We start from the raw sequence: 22,514 nt of genomic DNA on the forward strand, positions 1-22,514 counted from the left end.
AATATTTGAGGGGGCTGCTCCCCAAAAAAAGTTGAGAGGAAATCCTATTCAAATAGTGTGTGTGTTCCATGTTATGCAAGTTGGCACCCCTGCTGCCACCAGTTTATATGTGCACATGAGATTCTAAATGCACAGGTCCTTGTTTCAAACTGATGTTGGGGCATACTCAGGTGTTCCTGAGGATACAGGAAGAGATAATAGTTCAGTGGTAGACCCTTGCATTACATTCCTAAGGTATAGTCCCTCAAATCTCTAATTTAAAAATGTATCAGGCAGTGGGTGATGTGAAAGCCCTCTGTCTGAGCCCCTAGAGAGCAACTGTTCAGAGTAGGCAACACAAGGCTTGAGGACCAACAACCTGGCTTGGTAAAAGGCAGCTTCCTGTGTTTCCTGTGGGTTTGAGCTCCAGAGACACATGCATGAGCACAAAGAGATGGATAAGAGAGAAAAATTGCATGGCTTCTTTGAGCAGTGTTGTTACCTACCCAAAAAGGAATGCAGCAAAATGTTTGGGTAGTTGGCACTGGCTAATTAGAACATAAGAAGTGCCCAGCTGGATCAGACCAAACACCCTTCTAGCTCAGTATCCTGCTCTCACAGCAGCCAACCTATGGGAGCCCACAAGCAGGACCTGAGTGGAACAACACTATTCCAACTTGTGGTTCCTAGCAACTGGTAGAAGAACATAAGAAGGACCCTGCTGGTTCAGCCCATAGCCCCATCTAGTTCACTATCCTGCTTTCTCAGTGGCCAGCCAGACAGCTATGGAAAGCCAACAAACAGGTCCTGAGTGATTCCCAGCAACTGGTCTGGTACTTAGAAGCACACTGGCTCCAACAGCCATCCTGGGTAGTAGTCAAGGAAGCTTCATTAAAATTAGGGCGTTGTCACCTGCTCATCACCAGTTTGGATTCTCTTTGCCCCTTTGCTCTTTGTCCATAAGCATCAGGCATTGAACAAAACCAGGTCAAGTTGACTCCCTGCTGGGCTACTTCAAAGTTGACTTGGACCATGTAAAAGTCTTTCCACCTAGCCTGTAAATGGTTACAATGCTGTCACCATCAATGTTTCCTCCAGCTCTGTGGAAAATTTTAAATGGAAAGAACACTTAAAGGGGAACTGGATAGCTTGGGGAATAAGCTTTGGGAGATCCTCCAGTTATTTTATTACAAAGAAAACCATTGTCCATACAGTCTGGAAAGGACAACGAAATATTATGGTTCAAGTAGAGAGGGAAAATAATCAAGATGAGTAAAAAATCACCTTTAAAGCACTCTGTTCTTAAAAGCATTCTTAATGCATTTCCTTCGCTAAGCATTGTATTCCAAACCACCTTTATGTATTGTATATTGAATCTCTTTATATTAAGAGGAGTTAACAAAAGATTTCATCTTCTTTATTATTCTGGAGAGTTTTCAAAGCCTGTCTCAACAATCATGTGGTTCTTTATCTTTAATCTTTCAAGAATCGGAGCAGAGAAATTGTAATACCGTTTCTTATACTTTACGCTCTCTGACTGCATTATTTATGGCCTGTAAAATTTCAGTTTCACTCAAGGATTACATTTTCCCTTTGGTTGTGGTGAATAATTAATAACACCTTAAACAAATTTGTTGTGTCGACTGTGGTCATTTGTTTGATGGTAGTAACATTTATGGCTTTCTTTATTAATTTTGAGTTCCAAGCCACGGTGAAGGAAGGCAGCACGGGCGTGATTGTCAATCTGACTGTGGAGGATCGGGATGACCCAGCAACAGGAGCATGGAGAGCGGTTTATACCATCATCAATGGCAACCCAGGGCAGAGCTTTGAAATCCATACAAACCCCAAGAACAATGAAGGGATGCTGTCAGTTGTCAAGGTGAGCAGAAGGATTAGCTGTGCCTCTTAGGCATCTAAAGAATGGACATAATGTCTTATGTTGCCCCTTGAAATGCTTTTAAATTTTCAGAGGTTTCTGTTGTCAGAGGTGCGGAAGCTTAGGCTTATGAATCAGCTGTGGCCCTCCAGAGCTCTCTATCAGGCCCTCAGAAATCTCCACAGGCCACATCCCTCAGTGCTCATGTTTCACACCCTGAGTGTTTTGGCTTGGCTGGAATTTGCCCCTGACCCTTGTTTGGAGGATAGAGGGTGAGTGTAGAAACCAGCCTGCTTTTCAGAAAGTTGCCCAGAAGGGAATGTGACCCTGGGGCTGAAAAAGGTTCACCACCTCTGCCCTTTGTCATTTCTAATGATATGATGCTTCTTGCCAAGCTAGCCATGAAATGCCCAGCAGGAATTTTCTGAGGGGAGTGATTGATTACTGTGAGAAACGTGGGAAGTTTAGACTGCGTGTTTCAAGCAGTTGTGTCTCCCTCTTGAAGCGAACTATGAGCAATTTGGCTGTGATTTTTTAAAAAACAAAAGGACAGAATCACATAGAAAGAAGACGGAACTAGTGATTGGCTACGGGCCACATTTGGCTCATAGTCTGCAAGCTGCCTACCTCTTCTTTAAAATTATCTTCAACTATGAGAAGCAAACCTGGATTTCTTCTGGGCCTTCTTTGACTTACCACAGGAGGATTCAGGAGCTGCAAGTAACTTAATGGTCTGAAGGACCTTGTGTTGTGAGCAGCATCAACATGTGTCAACACAGGCTGTGTTATGTGCATCATGGCTACCAACGCTGGTGGCTATATTGTATCCTCACTGTTGGATGCAGTGTGCTTCTGAATACCACTTGTTGGGGACTGCAGGAGGGTAGAGTGCTGTTGCGCTCAGGTACAGCTTGTGTGCTTCCCATAAGCATCTAGCTGGCCACTGTGAGACTAGGATGCCAAACTAGATAGGCCACATCCAGCAGGGCTTTTTCTGCATTCATACATAGGATCAGTCCAGAATAGGAAACACTGAAAGAAGTGCCTGCAAGTTTCTAGACCTCGTGGTTGTACAGAGAGGGAGAAATCTGTTTACCACTGATGAGAGACTAGCAATGGTTTAACCCAATAATCGACAGTGCGTAGTAAAGGTATGGAATTCGCTCCCACAAGAGGTAGCAAAGGCCACCAATTTGGATAAGATTAGGCAAAGTTATGGACAATAAGGCTATCAGTGACTATTAAACCTGGATGATGCATTCTATCTGGCTGGCCACTGTGAGAACATTTGGACTAGGATGGCATTTGGCCTGATCCATCACAGCTCTTTTTATGTTCTTATGTTCTTGCTTTTCAGCCTTTGGACTGTGAGATTTCAGCTTTCCACACACTCCTGATCAAAGTAGAAAATGAAGATCCATTAGTTCCAGACATAGCATATGACACCAGTTCCACAGCAACTGTTCAGATCACGGTTCTGGATGTCAATGAAGCCCCTGTTTTCCACCCAGACCCAATGACTATCACCAAACAAGAAAACATCCCCATTGGCAGTGTTGTGTTAACGGTCAATGCCACAGATCCAGACACATTGCAACATCAGACTATAAGGTGAGTAGAATATTCCTGAATCCCAGCTTACTGTTACTAGTAACTTCTCATGAACTTGATTTTTTTTTAAATGAAATGCTAATATTGAGGTTTGCGAATATTTCAAATTAACAACCATATGGCTTTTTATATTTGATTGATTGATTGCTGGGGTGCCTGTCCTAACACATGTCCTGATCTGAGCACTGTCAAATAATTTAGAAACAAAGACTGAAAATTGGATAAAGTTCACATTGAAAAGACCAATTTGAAAATCTGGATCTTGATTTTCAGAACAAAAAATGTGTATCTGAAGACGTGTGCACGCACACGAAAGCTCATACCTATGACAAACTTAGTTGGTCTCTAAGGTGCTACTGGAAGGATTTTTTACTTATTTATTTTCAGAAACTGTATTGGGAGGATTGATGCTTCTATGCTTCAGGTACACAAAGAAACGTATAAAAGTTGGTGCATCTATTCAAGTTCTCTTGCATTAAATTATGTGAATATGTAATTTATTCTGCAAATAATGTTGGACAAAATAGTTAAGGCAGGTAACAGGGTGGGGTGGGGGAATTCCTCCTTTGTTTAATAGGCAGAATGACATTCATGCTTAGTTCTCACACTCACTGGTGAAATGATAGCTATTTGCCCCAATTTTTCAGTGCTACTGGGAAATAAATGTCCTTCAGTTGAAGCATTGACATTAAACAAAGCTCCAACTTTTAGAAGGGGGAAAGACCACCCAGGATCAATTCTACAGAATGATGTCTCTGGTAATATCAACATGATATTCCACATGTAGTCCACGTCTCCAAGGAAGTGTGTGGACTATTAAATGCTGCCATTGTCTCATGTTTAAAGGATGGAGAATCAATTACAATACTATTTTATGACATATGAATGTGGTTTCCTGTTCTGAACCTCCTGCGGCCACAGTATGTGCAAATATATCAGATTATTCTCATCTACCGGCACTTTTGCACACCCCTGTGGAGAGAGAAACTATATATTTTTCACTCTAAAATTGACTGGCTGTTTGGAGTAGGGATGGCTTGGGAATATAGAAACAGGAAATCCTATGATAGCCAGCTGACATCCAAACTGTCTGCAACTGGCATCATTGTTAATGACGTGTAAGCATGAAGATGATTGCCACTCCAATCCACAGCCCCATGCATTTGCCAGTGTACATTTGGAGTCTCTGCTTGCACAGGTGTGGCCTTCACCATCGCTTTTAATGCATGAGGAAGCAGCCCACAATGTTTCCTCAAAGGGGTTGTGTCTTTCACCGATATCAGCTAGAATTGTCTTTTGCAGCAAGTGCAAATTGGGGTGGCTTATGCTTTCCAGAAGCCCCAGAAGCGAGGAGCTTGGAGGTGACTCAGGGCTTTTGCCACGATGTCTCCTAACTCAGTGTTTCTCAACCAGTGTGCCTCCAGATGTTTTGGGACTACAACTCCCATCATCCCTAGCTAGCAAGACCAGTGGTCAGGAATGATGGGAGTTGTAGTCCCAAAACATCTGGAGGCACACTGGTTGAGAAACACTGCCCTAACTTACTTGTTTGGGGGCTCTTGTTTCTTCCTGACTGGTGCTTCCTTTTCTTTGAGCATTCTTCCATCTCTGAAATCCAGTCTCTGCCTTAACATTTCTGGACCCACTTTAGAGCAATCCTGCAGAACTATAGCTTTGACACTGCAAAATCCCTACCTTCTCTCAGTCTTGGGCATTCCCCTTCCACATATCTGTTTCCACCCACCTCTCTATTATTTTTGAAAATGGAACAGAGATGTCCTTCTGCGTGCCTGGTATTCCTTGATTGTTTGCATGACACACAAGCCACAAAAGTCCTTAACGGGGTCAACAGCACTTCTTTGCTATACATACATGACAAGAAGACCAAACCTGGGTGGAACCTCTTAGATGTCCCTGGGAGTGATATAGGAGCAGTCATCTTTGAACTGGGTACTTACTCTCTCACATTTTACAGGGTTTATAATTGTAACAGGAGGCCATAGCTGTTGCATTCCTCCAGCATTGGTGCATGTGATGAGGGTGGCTCCAGTTGGCAGCATGCACAGCTGCTACATTCTTTCTGCCAATCTGTTCCTGTTCTGGAGGAATCAGTGCTAACTCCTGTGCTTAGCAATACCTTGAGCTAGGGAAGGATGGATAAAGCTGCCCATTTTCGTTTCTCTCTGTTTCTAATTATTGCACATTGTCCGGAGTGCTCATTTCTCTTAATGCACACATTCTGTATGCAAATCTAGCAACATTCTTCACAGAGCTATTGTTCCTAATATAATGCAATTTTGTATGCTATATTCACAGATATATGTAACTTTATGCACACTTTCTCCTAATATACATATTTTTGTATACATGTTTTGGTTGGAGAACTGTATTCCAAAATCCTGAGAAGTGCAAATTTTGAAGGATGGCTGAACTTCACTTTATGTATCACTTCATGAAGTACATATTAGGTAGGTGACCTCCAGAGGGCATAGGGTGGAAGATGGAGCTCTGCATTCTCATCTTGTAGGCATTTGAGTCTTAGATGGCTTGCTACCCAGAGAGCAGTCAAGCTCTGAAAGGTGCTGGCTCAGAGAGCAGAGAGTTGGCTCAGCCCAGAAGCACATAACTCATTCTGCTAAGAAAACATTTATGCTGATCATTGCACTCGTGGTGTATACAAACAAGCAGTGAAGTCATTTGGGTGCATGTGGCTTGAGTGAAGCAGAAGTGGAAACAATGCAAATGAGAATTTAAGCAGATATGAGCGTTGCAAATTGCAATGTTAGGTGAGAAAAGTTAGGGTAGATAATTAGAGGGTTCAATTCCCCATGTCGTTAAAACACCTAGTTAAAGCAGAGTATGAATATTTCATGCTCCTGTGTCAGAAATAACCATGAGCTCTGCCCTTAACAGGTGTCATCTCCCCTGTTTATTTTTTGGGGGGAAATTTATTTATTAAATTCAGGTTTACCCACTTCATTTTGTTTTAGTCTTTGCTCCAGGGATTCCTGGTGTCATTTGCTGTTCTCAGGGGTGGCTGGTGATGGATGGGCTAGTGCAAAGGAATTTCTATTATGTGTCAGAGCATCAATATATGACTACCATCACCACCGCCAGCTACCTCCCAGGTGCATCACTTAAAACCTAGCTTGTATTGAAGAAGTCCTGTATTCCTGACGGGGTTTGGCCTTTTTGATTAGCAAATATGGCGCTCAAGTTATTGACAGGTGTAACTATTTCCAAGGGAGCTATTTTGACAAGAACAGGCTCATTAATTATTTGCAGTGTTTGATCTTTCACAGTGGAAGGGATGCTGTCTCCAGAGACCAAAGGTGTGAGACAGACTGTGGGCTGCTATTATCCTCAATCTGCCTTGAATACCAGATCTCTCCATTGCTCACCTCACCTCACCCCTCAACCAGGCCCAGCGATTTTTGGCAATTCCTTTAATGATTATGTTGCAAATGCAAATCACAGCTGGTATTAATGGCTCGTGGGGTGTGTGTGCGTGTGCTCGTTTGCTTTGCAAATAGCATAAGCTAGCCAGACAGAACGGCAGAAATCTCCTTGGCCATGTACCGCCAGTCGCAATCTCCTGCTGAGGAGTTAGCAATCTTGAATAACAATGGCACAGAACCTAAACCGAAGAGGCTCCCAGAGCTCATGACATTGCTTAGACCATTGCTTGCATTGCCAAACCGCAGGATCTTTCTCTCTGTTCCCCGTAGGAAAGCTTTGCTTTCCTCAGGCTGAACATCTCAAAAAGAGCAGCAATAACAACATGAAAAGCAAAGCCATGAGGTTGGAGGCAAGGCAAAGATTCCACATGAACAAGGATGTTACAAGGTGAACAAGGTGCAGGAACCAGTGGAAATATGGGAGAGGGTGAGAAAACTGAGTGGCTTCACAAGATCATACGGTTGTACTGAGGGATATTTCAGCTAGTGTTGATTTTAATCATCTTTTGAATGTTTTTACATATCTGTTTTTAACTGTTTTCACTGGGATTTTTTAAATGTTTTATTATATAATTGTATAAGCCACTTAGAGATTTTCTTACAGTGAAGTGGTATATAATTTTTGTTAAGTAAATGAAAATGAAAATCTAACTACTGTAATTCAGTTCCCATACCAATGTGAACCCAAACATAGCTGCCCTTCTAAATTTGCATTATTTAAAATTTTGCAATGCACTTCTCCAAACCCAACCCACCACCAAAACTGTGTCCCAAACAGCATGCATTAGGGGAAAATGAGCACAAAAATGCACATATTGAATGGAAATAATGCATGAAAATGCATTATGTAAATTGAATATTAAAAGTACTATGTATTTATTACATTTTAATACTACCTTTTCCTCCAAGGAGCTCAAGTAGGTGTATATGGTTTTCCCCCTACCCATTTTATCCTCAAAACAACCTCATGATGCTTCATGGCTGAGTGGGGATTCAAACCTTGTTCTCTCAGGTCAAAATCCAACATTCAAACCATCACATCACATGGTAAACGTGACTTCCTTTCTTTTTCTTTTTTGAGGGGATGGATTTGTGAACTGGTGTGAAATACTGGTGTGAAAAATGTTGCAAACTGAACTTAAAGCAAGAAAAATGAGCCACTGGAGGAAAGTGAAGTTGATAGTCACACACACACACAGCCTAATTGTGCAAGACGTGGAAAATGGTGCAAACTGAACACTTGGAAAATGAGACCTGGGGGATGGGGATCACATGGGCTGATTTGGTCCGGTTCTCTGACTGCTATCACTGAATTACCTTTTCACAACTGACTGCTGAAATTTGAAAATCAGCAGTTGTCTGTATAATGTTCCCTGTTATTAACAGAGGCCTAATGGAAACATGTGCTTGTGTACTTATTTAGCTGTGGTGGGTGAAAATGTTCCTGGAAAGCATTATTCCTGAGCTGCACAGCTATTTAATGCAAAGGGAGCACCTTCAGGTTGCTTGATGAATAACTCGGAGATTCTCCAGACTTCTGGTAATGAGCAACATAAGCTAGCCTGATATGTGCAATTTTCAGAATGCCAGAAAAATAGTGTACTCAAACACTTGGGAACATTGGCTTGGCTGAGATTAAAATTAAACTCTCCCTAGTTTGGAAGAAGAAATGTCACTGGGCAGAGGACATCACCATCCCTACTGGGTTTCTTTTTCCGTTTTTAATTTTGCTAGTGCTTGCTTTGTCCATCTTTCAGTTAAAGGATATTGCCATATTAAAATTTCCCATTCCTTGAATGTTCTTCCATCCTAAGTTTTCTATTTTCTTGCTGGATGACAAATCTTTATATGGTACACCTGAATGCTGGTCATTAGACACAGCCCCATCTCTACTATTTAGTTAACCTCAAGTTAAGTTTTCTATTAATTGTTTCATTTTTGTTAGAAGTCGGGGGAAGCAGGACCCCATACCATTTATTATCCAACAGTTAAGTCAAGCCAATGATTAATAGATTCCAAATAACAATACCGAACTTTGATTTCTTAATCAGGGATTCCTGTCAGTTTCATAACAGATTTAAGAGTTTAATTTTGAGTCCCTCTTCCCCATCTCAGAATTGTTAATCAGAACATTCGTGTGTGTGTGTGTGTGTGTGTGTGTGTGTGTGTGTCAAAGAGATGTTAAAGGCCAAACTTAATAATGTTCCCTACCATGGGAAATTAAAAGAAGAACCTCATTCTCAGGAATCCATTATTAACAGTAGATCTTAATTAAACATATTTACCAGCTTCAGTAATATGTCTTTATGGAAAGATCCTTCAAGGTATGTCTTTCCACCATGGGCTCAACAAGTCCAGAGCCTTTCAAGAGTTAAGGCTTCACACTAAGTATAAATATGTTGTTTACTGCACTGTAGTAGTAATTTTTAATTAAAGCAATGCTCTCTGCTTTCATATTTTATTGTGGCAATATATTTTTATTACCTACTGTGCGTCTGGAGTTTTAATTATTTATGTAAATATATTACTGCAACTTTCATTCTCGGGAAATGATGTGAGTTGATCTTTCTCTTGCAAAGGCGGGAGCATGGTTGATTATGGTTTTGCAGCACATCTAATTGATTAAATAGCTATATTTAATTGGCACACATATTATCTGAAAATATGGGTATGTGATTATATATATATATATATATATATATATATATATATATATATATATATAGACATCATACTATTACAAATCAGAACCCCCTCTCCCATTCACTGTTCTTGGCGTTCTCCTGAACCCCCACATCCCTGGCCCTGAGCCAATTTGTAGATGGTTTCTACACACACCTCTCTTTTCTTCATCCAGACAAGCAAAAAGCATTGCCATAGTTCAGGGACTCAGCAAAAACATAGAGGATGCAAAGCAGGAGCATTACAGGATATGGCCTGGGTAGTATTCTGAGGGCTAGATTTGGTGCCATGCCTAAGGTTCCCCACCTAGATATGATGCTAGGTACCGTCTGATTCCAGGTGAGAAACGAGTAGCTACATTTATCCATGGTAGCAAAAAGAAGAAAGTTCTGTGGCATCTAAAAATCCTTGCATGACTTGAGTTTTATTTGGCAAAAGTCTACTTCATCCAGTGCATGTACTGGAGAAAAGTAATGCTATTTCATGGCTGGTGATCTGAAGAAAAGCCATGAAGCTGCTTGAGGTGGTCTCTTTGGTATGGTTGTGTGAGGAGATGCTCACATTGAGGCACCCTTCCAAATTTATTCTACGTTCATTGAACGAATTCCTGGATCAATGTTCTAGAGCAAATTTTTTACTGATTCCGTTTTCAAAATATACACCAAAATAGGAACAACATTTATACCATCATTTTAAAAGCATTTTCATTTAGAGAGTCGGTGGGGAGAGAGAAAAACCCTACCAAAACCAGCACTAACAATAATTCAGCATAACTTGATCATTTGGTATCTATGATTTGATGTAGCACAGCTGGCAATTATCAGCTGCAAGATGCGGGAAATGTCAAGGGGAAGCTTCTTGGAAAAGTGGAAACAAATCAGATATGGATATTTAATTTATGTATGTAAAGAGATGGAGTCTGCCTAAAACCATTTACAGGGGACACTGATCTGCTGAAGTTCTGTTTGCGAAGTGGCTCTTCAACCCAACTCCCAAGCATTGCAGAAACTAAGCAGAGCAAGAAGTAACTTACTTCTGTTGTCCCTACTTATGCTGCCAATCACCAGCCCTCTGTGAGCAATGAAAGCATAAGCTATGAGTCATGAAACTAATTCTAGAAATGTATTTCATACTCTGCTGCTGGCTTCATCAAGCAGAGCTGAGCACTCTCTGTCAAAACGTGATGGGAGCTGAGAACTATCATTCCTTGCCGTAATGGCGTGGGGATTAATTTTTCACTCTCTTTATTGTAGGCATGGACCAATAAGCTTACTGTTGGATTACTCAGCAATCTCGTTTCAAAAAGCACCCCCCCACACACACACGTCTAGAGAGTCTTGAGCAAAAAGTGTCTGCATGCAGCTAGGCACTCATTCATTGCTAAAAATGCCTTCCAGAGTTTGAAAAGCTTGCCTCCAGACTCTTAAGTCAGACAATTTCTTTTCTTGTGTAGACAAAATATATAATAAATCTATAGGCCTAAATTAATAGCCTCGCTTCCACCTCCTCAGTACTCTGAGAATTTTCATCTTCTTAGCTGAATGTTGGAAGACTCAGAACAGATAAAAGGAAGTACTTATTCACACAGCACATAGTTACCTTAACGAACTTGCTCTCACAGCAGAGTTGGATTTAGGGCAGTGCAACTGGTTCTGCTGAGCTGGGCACCTAGCCTAGGGGGCACTTCAAGGCATCACAACTGATGTCCTGAACTGAGCAGGGCACCGCTGAAATCTGAAAGACCAGAGTCTGTCCTCACTCACAGGAGGCAATGATGGCCACCAACTTGAGAATCAACAAGAGAATCAGACAAATTCATGGAGGAGAAGGCAATCAACGACTTCTGGCCACAGTGGCTATGTTGTGCCTCCATAGTCAGAGGCAGTAATTGCTTCCGAATACCTGTTGGTAGAAACTACAGGAGGGGAGAGTGCTGTTGTGCTTGGGTCTTGTGTGAGGGCTCCTGTTGCTGCGGATTCTACAAAATTATGCAAAAGGAAGTTAAAAGGGTGGACTAAACATATATTACCTAACACTGTGCAGCTCTTGCCACAAGTTGAAGTGGCTGCTGTTCCTGAGTGTCCTGCAAAACAACCTCCCTCTGTTCATCCACTCTCAGAACACTTTTGTCCCTGCTGCTCTTACGGTGCAGGCAAACACACGAAAAATCCTCAAGAAAGCCCAGAGCCTTTCCATAGCACTAGCATTTTCCCCCAGAGTCCTGCCTCTATAATTTCCCAATGAGATGGCATTTTATGACAAGATTGCCTCCAGTAAAATGAGACACCCTTAAAAAACACCCACCCTCCTCCCTCCCATTTTTCTTTCAATAACCTCATGCAGCATTTGCTATTAGAATTGCACTTAGGTTCATTTAGGAAATGGTTGGAACATATGAGCACTCATTTTTCACCCAATAGCTTTCTGTAATATTACAGTAATAGGAAAAATACCTCATGGAGTTCAACTAGTGTTTTTTCTATTAACTTTGTAATAAGAGGTCCAATTTCTGTAAAATAGCTTCTGAGTGTAAGTGAAATTATGCACTTTGTTAGGCATCAGAGAGACCATAAGTCACCCACGAACTGAAGTTCTTCAGAGCTTATAACCAGCAGTAGGTTGTGTGCCCATAATGTAAAGCTTGATCATTACATATGAAAATCCAGCGTAAGGAGCAGAACGCAGGTTTCATCACTTGAGAGAAGCCAGAACTTTGGAGTCCTTGGAGAAATGATAAGCCCAATCTTAATCATGTAGCCAAGCCAATTGTTTGCCAGCGGAGACTATTTATGTATTTATTTAATATTTCCAAAATCGACAGACCACTTTTCACCGCAGAAGGTCACAAAGCAGTTTTACAGAACAGCCAATAAAACAATTCACCCATCAAATAACTTGGTGTTTAAAAGAATTAAAAATATGACATAGACATAATATTTATTTGTTTGTTTGTTTATTTTATTCATTTCATTTCCTCCAATGATTTCAAAGAGGCAGACATTGGTTAGTAGCCAATGCTAGTCATACTCAGAGTTAATGAACATGAGTAACTTGGTTCAATTATTTCAATGGGTAAACCCCACCCCAATGTTATGTAGGTTATACTCAATGGCAGTGATGGCTCCAGGTGAGACTGATGGCTGAGTCCCATCCCAGTACTCTAACCACTACACCACTCTGTAATATGGCACAGTCATGTCTTGGGTGACAATCAAAATGACACTTAACAGACTGGCAAAAAAGAAATAGTTAGTCCTGAAGTATATGGCCTATGAAATAACTGTGTTATTTTCTGGAGTAAGACAAAATCTGTCAGTTTGGGGAGACAAGTGAATCATTGTTACTATGCAAGAAGGTGGAGGGGGCTCCATTTGCTTGCATTTAGCTGAAAAGCTTTGCTACTCCTTCAGTTGGGGCTGCGGGCAACTGGCTGATGGCTTTGCAGTGCTGTCCTACAACTAGATCCAGAGGGAATTACACCACAGCAGAGGCTGATTATGCAGATTCATCCTGGCTGGAGCCAATGGGGTTTGGAGTTCAACAACATCTGGAGGACAACAGTTTCCCTACCCCTGGACCACAGAAAGCCATGAAGGGAATGATGCTGCTAGTTCAGCATCCTGTTCTCACCTGGGCCACCCTGATGCCTGTGGGAAACCCGCAGCTACGACCCAAACACAAGAGCTCTCTCCCCTCCTGCAGTTTCTAGCAACTGGTATTCAGAAACATTACTGACTCCAACCATGGAAGTACAGCATAGTCCTTGTGGCTAGTAGATGTCGAAAGCCATAACTTTGCCTAATCCTCTTTCAAAGCCACTCGACTCAATGGCCACCACACTTAATCCATGTGCTGTGTAAAGAAGAGGCAGACTATGGAGCCATCTAGCTCACCATTGCCTTCAATGACCTCCAAGGCATCAACCCTACCTGCAGTTGCCAGTGATCGAACCTGGGACCTTTGGCTAGCGAAGTAGATGCTCCACCGCTCAGCCACATTCCCTTCCAGGTAGCTCACCAGTCAAAGTCCCAGTGGGGCTTCAGCACAGCAGGCAAAAGGGAGGGTGCATAATTTCCGCCAGCAGAATTGTACGTCTTCATCATTTCTTTCTTTCTTTCTGGTTGCCTTCTTTTTGTTCTGCTTAGCTCCCAAGCAGCAGCAGCATTTCATCTTCCCTCAGCTTTGAGAGGCAGCGAGAGAGAATAAATAAAATAAATAAAAAATAAAGTACCCAAAGTGTTTTCACACAGTGTGTAATAACATGTGTAAGAAACTCAACTTGATGTGTGATACATGAAATGCCTAAAACATAATCTGGCGTTCTCTTGAGAGCAAAAGAATAAAATGAAACGAAATGAAAATGAAAATAAGCAAGTCTCCTTCTTCCCCTGCTAAGGCAAGATGTAAGCAGATCTCTCAGTGGAATTTAGACCACCAAATGACACTGCATTTTTCCTGCAAGCCTTTGGCCACAATTGTAGTATACATTGAAAGTGCTACGATACCACTTGGCTTCCCCCTCTCCCCCCCAAAAAAGAGTTGCCCATTCTTTGGGGATAAGTTTGCATTGGGGGGGAGAGAAAGGGTTAATAGGTTGACCAGGGAGAAAGCCCGGGGGTGGAGCCTACCTGATTTTTAGGCTCAGCCCAGAGTTTTTGACAGTTTGGTTGGTTTTTTTGGGAGGGGAGATAGAGGAGTCAGAGTGAGTTAGAGACAGGGACAGGATTGAGAAGGAATAGAGTGACAGCGTTTCGAATATATTTTAAAACTTTAATCTTCATTGTTAACTCTACCTGACTGAGACTCAATACTTCACTGGGGAACCCTGCCACCCCCCACAAAATTGGAGGCAGTGGAAGAATAACGTAGTGGTGTACAGGTCAATAGTCTGTGAAACGACCGGGGGCTCTGTACGAACACCACAGTTAAGGGTGCTGAGAGTTGTTAGGAGGCCTCTATTTTCCCCTGAGAGCTACACTGCCCAGAGTTTCCTAGGAAGAGGGATTGATTGATAAGCCACTCAGAATTGTAGCTCTGGGAGAGGAATAGGGAGGGCTGGCTCAGAATGAGATTGGTGGAGCAGTCCCCCATTTGCCCTAATGTGCCGACCTCCATTGCTTGCTTCCATGGGTGGTAAGTGAGTGTAGCAACCCCTTTCTTTCGCTGGGCTGGATTGTCACCTGCAGTACAAGGATATAAGTAGCATCCGTTGCCTCACCCACCACTGCCATGTGCTCTCCCCCTCCCCCCCAAAGGGAAAGCGGCCCCCAAGCTGCTGTGTTAGAATGCGGGGAACCAGCTTATATGTATAGATAACTCACAATAAAGCATGCTGTTCAGTTTTTCAGACTCATCACATCCTTGGATTGTCACATGTCCTGTGGGATAACTCACTTATCTGTTCCTTCTCAGTTCTTTGTCACGTATGAGGTTTTAATTCATTCCTCCAAGCCAGATGAATCATGGCAATGTTTCCCCATCACCACCCCTCCCCCCTCCATTCCTGCTTCTTTCAAGAAGAGCAAATTAGAGAGACAAGGTACTCTCTCAAGCATGTCTTTGCAGGCTGTTAAGAGCCTGACACTGCCTTCAGCAAATTTGGAAAGAGGGTTGTTGTTGTTGTTGTTTTAAGGGCCTTTTAAATATAAGCATACACAAAACCAAACCGAGCTTTCTCTAATTGCTAGTGTGTAACATAATGCTCCTGTTTGCCTCATTGTAAGTGCGCTCTGCTTTCTATATAATGTTTTTTAACGCTGTATGCAGGCCTAGGGATGGATGAGTCTGTCCAACTTGGTTTTTCTCCATTCATCTTCCCACCAACACCTTAAGTTCAGTTTGCCTCATATTTCCACATCTATTTGGGGTGGTTGTTTTTCTTTACTTTAAAAAAGTCTGCAGAAAATATCTAAGATTCATTTGCATGCAAATTTCTCCTGATGTACACATTTCCCAAAGCACTTTCTTCTAATATAATGTTGTTTTGTACAGTCTATTTACTCATATATGTGTTTTCTGATCCTGCTTTTCGGTCAAAGATCTGCATCACAAAATTCAGTAAGGTCCAAGTTCCGAAGCACAGTTGTGTTTCAGTTTGCCTGTTGGTTCAGGAAATGCAAGTTAGGCAGGATTGCATAAAAAAGTGAATTATTATTCTGCTTCTCACAGTGAGGGAACCGCCAGAAGGCCCTCGGCACTGGATCTCAGTGTCCGGGCTAAACGATGGGGGTGGAGACGCTCCTTCAGGTATACAGGACCGAGGCTGTTTAGGGCTTTTAAGGTCAGCACCAACACTTTGAATTGTGCTCGGAAACGTACTGGGAGCCAATGTAGGTCTCTTAGGACCGGTGTTATGTGATCTCGGTGGCCACTCCCAGTCTAGCTGCCACATTCTGGATTAATTGCAGTTTCCGGGTCACCTTCAAAGGTAGCCCCACGTAGAGCGCATTGCAGTAGTCCAAGCTTTCTTCCCCCAACCTTTGTCATTGAGTGCACAAGTAGTCTGATTTTCACAGTATCTGTTAAATGGAAGAAGCATGGCTTAGCAGTCTCCACAAATGTAAATACCCATGCATGTGCAGTAGGGGGAATTTCTTACTGCTGGATCTTCCAGTGTTAATTTAACACCGAATGACTGCATGGCAATCCCAAACCCCACGGCAGTAGGGGACACATCTGCGGAGGCACCTGTTAGTTAGAACACTCAAACACTCCAGTTAGCTACACCTCACTTAACTCATCCAGCAATCAGCTTATAGTATCTGGGGCTTTCATGGTTGTTCTGCCCACTTCAATCTACTAAAATACCAGGCCCCCCTTGCACCTGTTTGTAATCAAGCACCAATCACTGCTGATACTTCAGGCATCCTTTATCTTCAAACAGTAGATGTGCTTTCTGCCTTTCAAAGTGAACATGAAATCTCTTCCCTTCTGGGGCCGTCCTTGGCAAGTGGAACCACCACCTCCCTTCTCTTTTTCTTGTGTGTGTTTTTATTTGATGGAAGAGGGGAGGCAGGATATTGGATGATTTTCTGTGAAGCCTTTCGCACAGTCCTGTGATCCTTACACCGTACCATTAGGAATCCAAAGAAGATGTAGGTCCAGTAATCACACATTCTCTTCATTTGCCCTTGCCTCCATTTTTTCCTGTTGCCTCCCTTATGTTGTTTTCTAGATTTCAGATCTCTTTAGGGTACTATTTATATATTACCTAAAGTGGGAGGTGTATCTCCAATTAAAGGATGGCAGAGGGGCTAGTTTTGCATAAAAATGGCATATGCTAATGTGTGTTTATTGTGTTTCCACACACACACACACTACTGTGATTTAAATAATGATACTCTGCATCTTTCCTTGCTCGGCCTTCTGTCCAGGTGTGAAGAGTTCATGGGCTCTTCAACTCCCTTGCTCAGTTTTTTATCTTTATGGGGAAGGGCCACAACTCACTGGTAGAGCATTTGCTTTGCATGCAGAAGGTCCCAGCTTCAGCTCCTAGCATCTCCAGGTAGGGCTGGGAATGCTCCCTGTGTGAAACCCTGGGGACCATCAGTGTAGACAATACTGAGCAATGGGCTAATTCAGTAGAAGGCAGATTCCTGTGTTTTAAAGTGAATTTCAACCAGAGAGCTCAATAGCTATGAAAGTATTTTCAACACTGGTCCCAACCTGATTTCTGGCAGTGAGAACTGCTGACCTCTTGCAACATTGTTGATCTAAATGGCAACAACGCTTCACAGGAGTGAGCTACTTTTTGATGCCTTCCCCTTATCCGCCCCTGTGCCGCCTCCTGGGGTGGAAAAAAGCCACTCTCTCTGAGAACTGTGCCAGTTAATAGGCTTATTTTGTCCTGGCACTTCAGACGTTTCATCTGCCGGCCTCTCCGTCTTTGAAGACTGCGTGGCAACTAACAAGGCAGGGAGATGCTGTGGATTACTGTAGCACTAGTAACGCTGATTATACTGGGAACAGGAACAAGCTAAGCGTGTGTAAGAATAGTGGGCTAAAAGTCCCCCTTATCTGTTAGCAAGCAAAATCTCCATGGTGGGAGTACATTTAAAAACATGAGAGGAGCCTTGCTGGGTCAGGCCAAGGGCCTGTTCAGCATCCTGCACCACATTCACACCATGCAATTGAAGTGCTATGGTGCCACTTCAAAACTATGGGAGCTGTGGGTTAAGGGTGGTGGCACTCATTGGGAGTGTCCTGTTTCCCCCCACCAAGTTACAGTTCTCAGAGTGATTTAATCATCAATCTCTCTTCACGGGGAACTATGGGAATTGTAGATCTGGGGGGGGGGGGATAACCCCCCTCCCAGCAGTGCCAGATTACCAAATAGGCAGAGTAGGCACCAGCCTATGGGTCCCATGCCTTTGGGGGCCCCGCGACAACGGATCAAAATAATATTGATTTGATCTTGAATCAATCAAGCTTTCTCAGATCAATGTTATCCCACTAGAGTCCAGACACTGCCCCCCCCCTTGAGATTTCAACTGCCTAGGGGCTTCATTCAGCACTGCCACCAAACAACTCAACACCTGAAACTACAGTCCCCTGAATTCTTTGGGGGAAGCCATGACTCTTTGAAACCGCTGTTCTTTAAGGGTCCATTCAGATGTGGGGAATACTGTATTAGTTTTCCTGATCATAATCTAGCACTTGTATCTCATTTTCTAATGTTCCTTTCACACTGTGGCGCCTGTGGTGGTTTTGAAACTGCGGCTTTTTGACTGATATTCCGACATGTTCTGGCTAAATTTAATTCACAACAGTGGGCATGGTGTGACACAACAACGAACACCCCTGGGCTGAATCTCTGCTCTCCCCTCCCCCCCCACCGCCCCGGTTCCCCCATGAAACAGCAAGAAATAACTATATGTTGGTACCCTGCCCCAGTTTTCATCATTTTACTCCCATGATTTTTCAGGTTAAGGGGGTTGCAAACATATTTTTCCCCTGTAGAAACACAGAAATGGGCTCTAAAAATGTGGTGTACTCCATTAGTTTTCCAGAAGTGACCTTCATGACATGTGAAAGCTCAAATGTAATGTGAAAATTAACACTTAAGGGAATGTTAGGGGAATGGAATAAATGGCTGTGTGAATGCAGCTCAAGTGGCCAACCAGATGCTTATGGGGAGCCCACAAACAGGAGTGCTCTCCCCATTTGCAGTTTTCAGCAATACCTGAAGTATGTTCTGTGTGTTCCCTCTTCTCCATGACTTGTGGGATAACGGGATTCTTCATTTCTAGGGTGGAAGAAGCATATCTTTCAATGCATGTTGGCACAGCTTACTTCGTAAAATAGCCTCTCATTTTTCTGAAGTACATTCCCAAGCGTGATCACTGTATACAGATATTTCTTTTAAAATATTTCAACAGTTCTATGATTCTTTATGATTATTCAAAGCTGCACATTTTATCTCAAGGGAAAATAATAATAATAACAATAACAACAACAACAACAACAACAACAATAATAATAATAATAATAATAAATAATGCAACTTGATATCTAGAAGTATTTGGAAGGGGTTTTGGGAGTAGACAGATGAAGGAAATATTTTCATTTAATTTCAAATTGTATTTAACAGCCCTATGATCACCACTTTATGGCTTTAATTTGATGAGGGAATATTTACATTCCATTTTAAAGCTCTCGTTGTAACAATTCTGCAGGTTTTAGATTCATTTCCCCCCCTCATTCCTTTCAATTTTTTCCAAATGTAATTAATTACTTGGACATTTTTCCAGATTCTATCATCCAGTGGCAAAGAACTTGCCAATTGCCTGATCTATTTAAAATTCCCTCTGTTTAAAAAATCATTCCAGAAAATGATTATTAAGGTTAGTTTGCTAAATCTCCAGGCTGACATAAATGATAAATCAGAAGTGAATTTCAGGTATGGCTTTCCAGTGATGGAGTGGTGTCAGAAATAATAAGATCTATTTGCAGAAATAATCCTCAACCTTACCCAGGATTTCCAACTAACTACAAAAAGCTATGTGGCCCACTCTAATATCTTTATATGCAACTAGTGAGGAACAGTAGAAAGAGCTCAGTGTTTAGCTTGGAGAAGACAACATTAAGAGGACATGTGGTAGCTGTGTCAAAACTGTGTTTGGTTTCTTTTAGGGCAGTGGTTCCCAATTAGTGGTCCACAGACCCCATGGGGTCTGCATAATCCATCCAGTGGCACCATTCACAAAACAAAAACTACCAAAGAAATATCCAAAATTCCAAAAGTACAGTCATACCTTGGGTTGTGTTCGCTGCGGGTGTTTACTTCCTGGTTCCGCCGCACACGCATGTGCAGAAGTGCTGCTCAGGTTGAATACTTTTTGGGGTGCAAATGGCACCCCAGAACGGATTGTGTACTCAACCCGAGGTACCACTGTAGGAGGTCCATGGCTCAGCTTTTGAAAAGCAGGGAGTCTGCTTTACTTAGCTAATTGGGAGCCACTGTTTTAGGGGAATTGTTTGGGAGTGACACAGCGAGAGGCCTAAGATAAGGGGATATATTTTTCTGTAACTCCCACTGAGTATTATGAAAAAGTAAAATAACTAGGTTTTCCTGCTCATTCTTCCTTTTCTTCATAGTTTGCAAAATCAGACTTTAGTTTCTTATAAGCAGTTGGTAAAAGTTTGTTAATAACTGGAATTATTGTTAAAGAAGCTAAGCTTCACAGAACCGACATTCCTGTTGAGAAGGTTTTAGGAGTTGCAATAAGCTGTCTTCAAAGCCTGTAATGTAGAAGATGGATCAGGTTTACCCTCTGTTGCTCAAGATGCCTAGAACAGATGGGTGGGAAATGCAGGTGAGAAGATTACATCTAAACTTTAAGATAAACTTTCTAACAGTACAAGCTGCTGAGCAGTAGAACAGATTGCTTCTGCAGGTGGTGTACTCTCCTTCACAAGAAGTGTCTGAGCAGAGTCTAGGAACCATGCTGTAGTTTTATTGTACATTGCATATTCTGCACTGAACTCGTACAGAGGTTCAACATAAATTTGGAGAGAATAACATTTTCCTCTTCTATGTTTTCAAGCTGGTGCTTGAGTTGTTCAGACTGGAATGAAGTAGTATCTCTGAATTTTAAAAACATGCAAGCTTTTCAAAATTTTGAAGGAGTGTTCCACTCTGAAACTCATAGACCTACAATCATTGTTGCTGGCTGGATAACTACTTGCACACACACACCCCAAAAAAGCTAACTTAATTTTTTTTTAAAAAAAACAAATGTCTCGTGGGAAAAATGAAAAGCACAATCTTGAAACTACCAAATTTATTTTAAATTGAAAGAATAAGTAATACAGCCATCTTTGATTCTCTTTCTCAAATACAAAAGAAAATGTTTTAGCAACCAAATCATTTCGAATAACCTTGTGTTGTTGACATTTCTCAAAAGTTTCAGTTTCAGGCACATCAAAATCTCACTTTGCGTGCCTTTTCCTTTGCAAATTCTGTCACTGGCTCCTCCAGCTCAAGAGCTGATGCTTTGACATGTTCCATTGATGTAGTTGCCAAGCCAACTAGTCTCTTTTGCAACATTGTTGAGCATATGAAGTCTTTATAGGTTTAAGCTTCGAGAAACTGTGCTCACCACTTGCCACTGACACTGGAACTGTGAGAAGGATCCTTCTGGCAACAGAAACATTGGACACATTATCCAGGAGTTTTTGTTGTAGTATGAAGAGATGTTCTCCTTGTGGCAGCATGGACTTTGGAAGTCTTCAAGCTATTGCTATAAGTTCACAGCACAAATAAAACTGCACCCCTCAAAGGTCAGAACTGTGTCTGTCTGAGGTCCATGTCCTACGCAGCTGCTAAGCTGCCCTAATGATAACACCACTCCGTCCTTCAATAAATATGCTAGTGGCTTCTTGGAGCATATTCCTCATTTATATAATGCATGCAGACAGGGTGAAGGCAGGCTTCTGGTGATGGGACCCTGTCTATAATGGACACCAAACCCATCAGACTCTCTAGAGATGTAGCAAGCCCTTTTTCTTTGCAGGTTTAGTTGGTCACTGAAGATGCACAACTTCTCCTTTGAGTGTTGAGCTGCTATTGTTGAGTGTCCCGCTATATACCATCTGACTTGTTGATATGTAGGTCTTATACAGTATGATATACCAGGGTGGGGTCATGCTACTATTTTTTTATCTTTTTAAAAGTGTAGTCCCACCCCTCTCAAGTATTTTATTTGGGGGGGGGAATTAAAGGACCTTGGAACCTAGGCGTTTGCTCCTATGGATGGTGGTGGTGATTATTGTGATTATGATAAAAGTGGAGTAAGAAAAAGGAGAGGGGGGGCAGAGAGCAAAATCCTGCAAGTTGTCAACACAAAATCTGATTCTGCAATTGGGCAGAAAAATGACTTGGGCAGGAAAAATGAACTGCACAGGTATAAATAAGGGACACCTGGTTTGCCAGTAGTACATGTGAAAAGGGTCTAAGGGTCTTAGTAGACCACAAGCTTAATATGAGTCAACTGTGTGAAGTAGCTAGTGCTATTGTAAGCTGCGTCCAAAGAACTCTAGTGTCCCACTCAAGGGAAGTAATAGTACCACTCTATTCTGCCTTGGTCAGTCCACACTTGGAGTCCTGTGTCCGGTTCTGGGCACCACAATTTAAGAAGGGTATTGGCAAGCTGGAATGTGTGCAGAGGAATCAGAGAACTGTAGAATTGGAAAGGATCCCGAGAGTCATCTAGTCCAACGCTCTGCAATCCTGCTCACATCTGTTTCAGTGTGGGCTTGAACCTGCAGGCTTGTGGTAAACAACCCATTGTGCAACAGAGAAGTCTGCAACTTACTTAATCAGTCATCATTAACTGTTTAATGGGCTCGGTCCAGCAGGAAGGGGTTGCAGTTAGCAGAGGTGAAACAGGCCGCTTTTGTGTGTG

The 22,514-nt window shown here is 42.2% G+C and overlaps 1 protein-coding gene across 1 annotated transcript in view; it reads left to right on the forward strand.

The window, feature by feature from the left end:
- Positions 1-22,514, forward strand: part of CDH13 (cadherin 13) — a 612,680-nt gene that overhangs the window by 540,870 nt on the left and 49,296 nt on the right. Inside the window, exons 9-10 of the mRNA XM_035119665.2 lie at positions 1,679-1,861; positions 3,216-3,469. Of these exons, the coding sequence (XP_034975556.1) occupies positions 1,679-1,861; positions 3,216-3,469 (437 nt within the window). The remainder of the gene's footprint in view (positions 1-1,678; positions 1,862-3,215; positions 3,470-22,514) is intronic.

The sequence above is a fragment of the Zootoca vivipara genome, chromosome 6, assembly GCF_963506605.1.
Source record: "Zootoca vivipara chromosome 6, rZooViv1.1, whole genome shotgun sequence".
Classification (NCBI taxonomy): domain Eukaryota; kingdom Metazoa; phylum Chordata; class Lepidosauria; order Squamata; family Lacertidae; genus Zootoca; species Zootoca vivipara.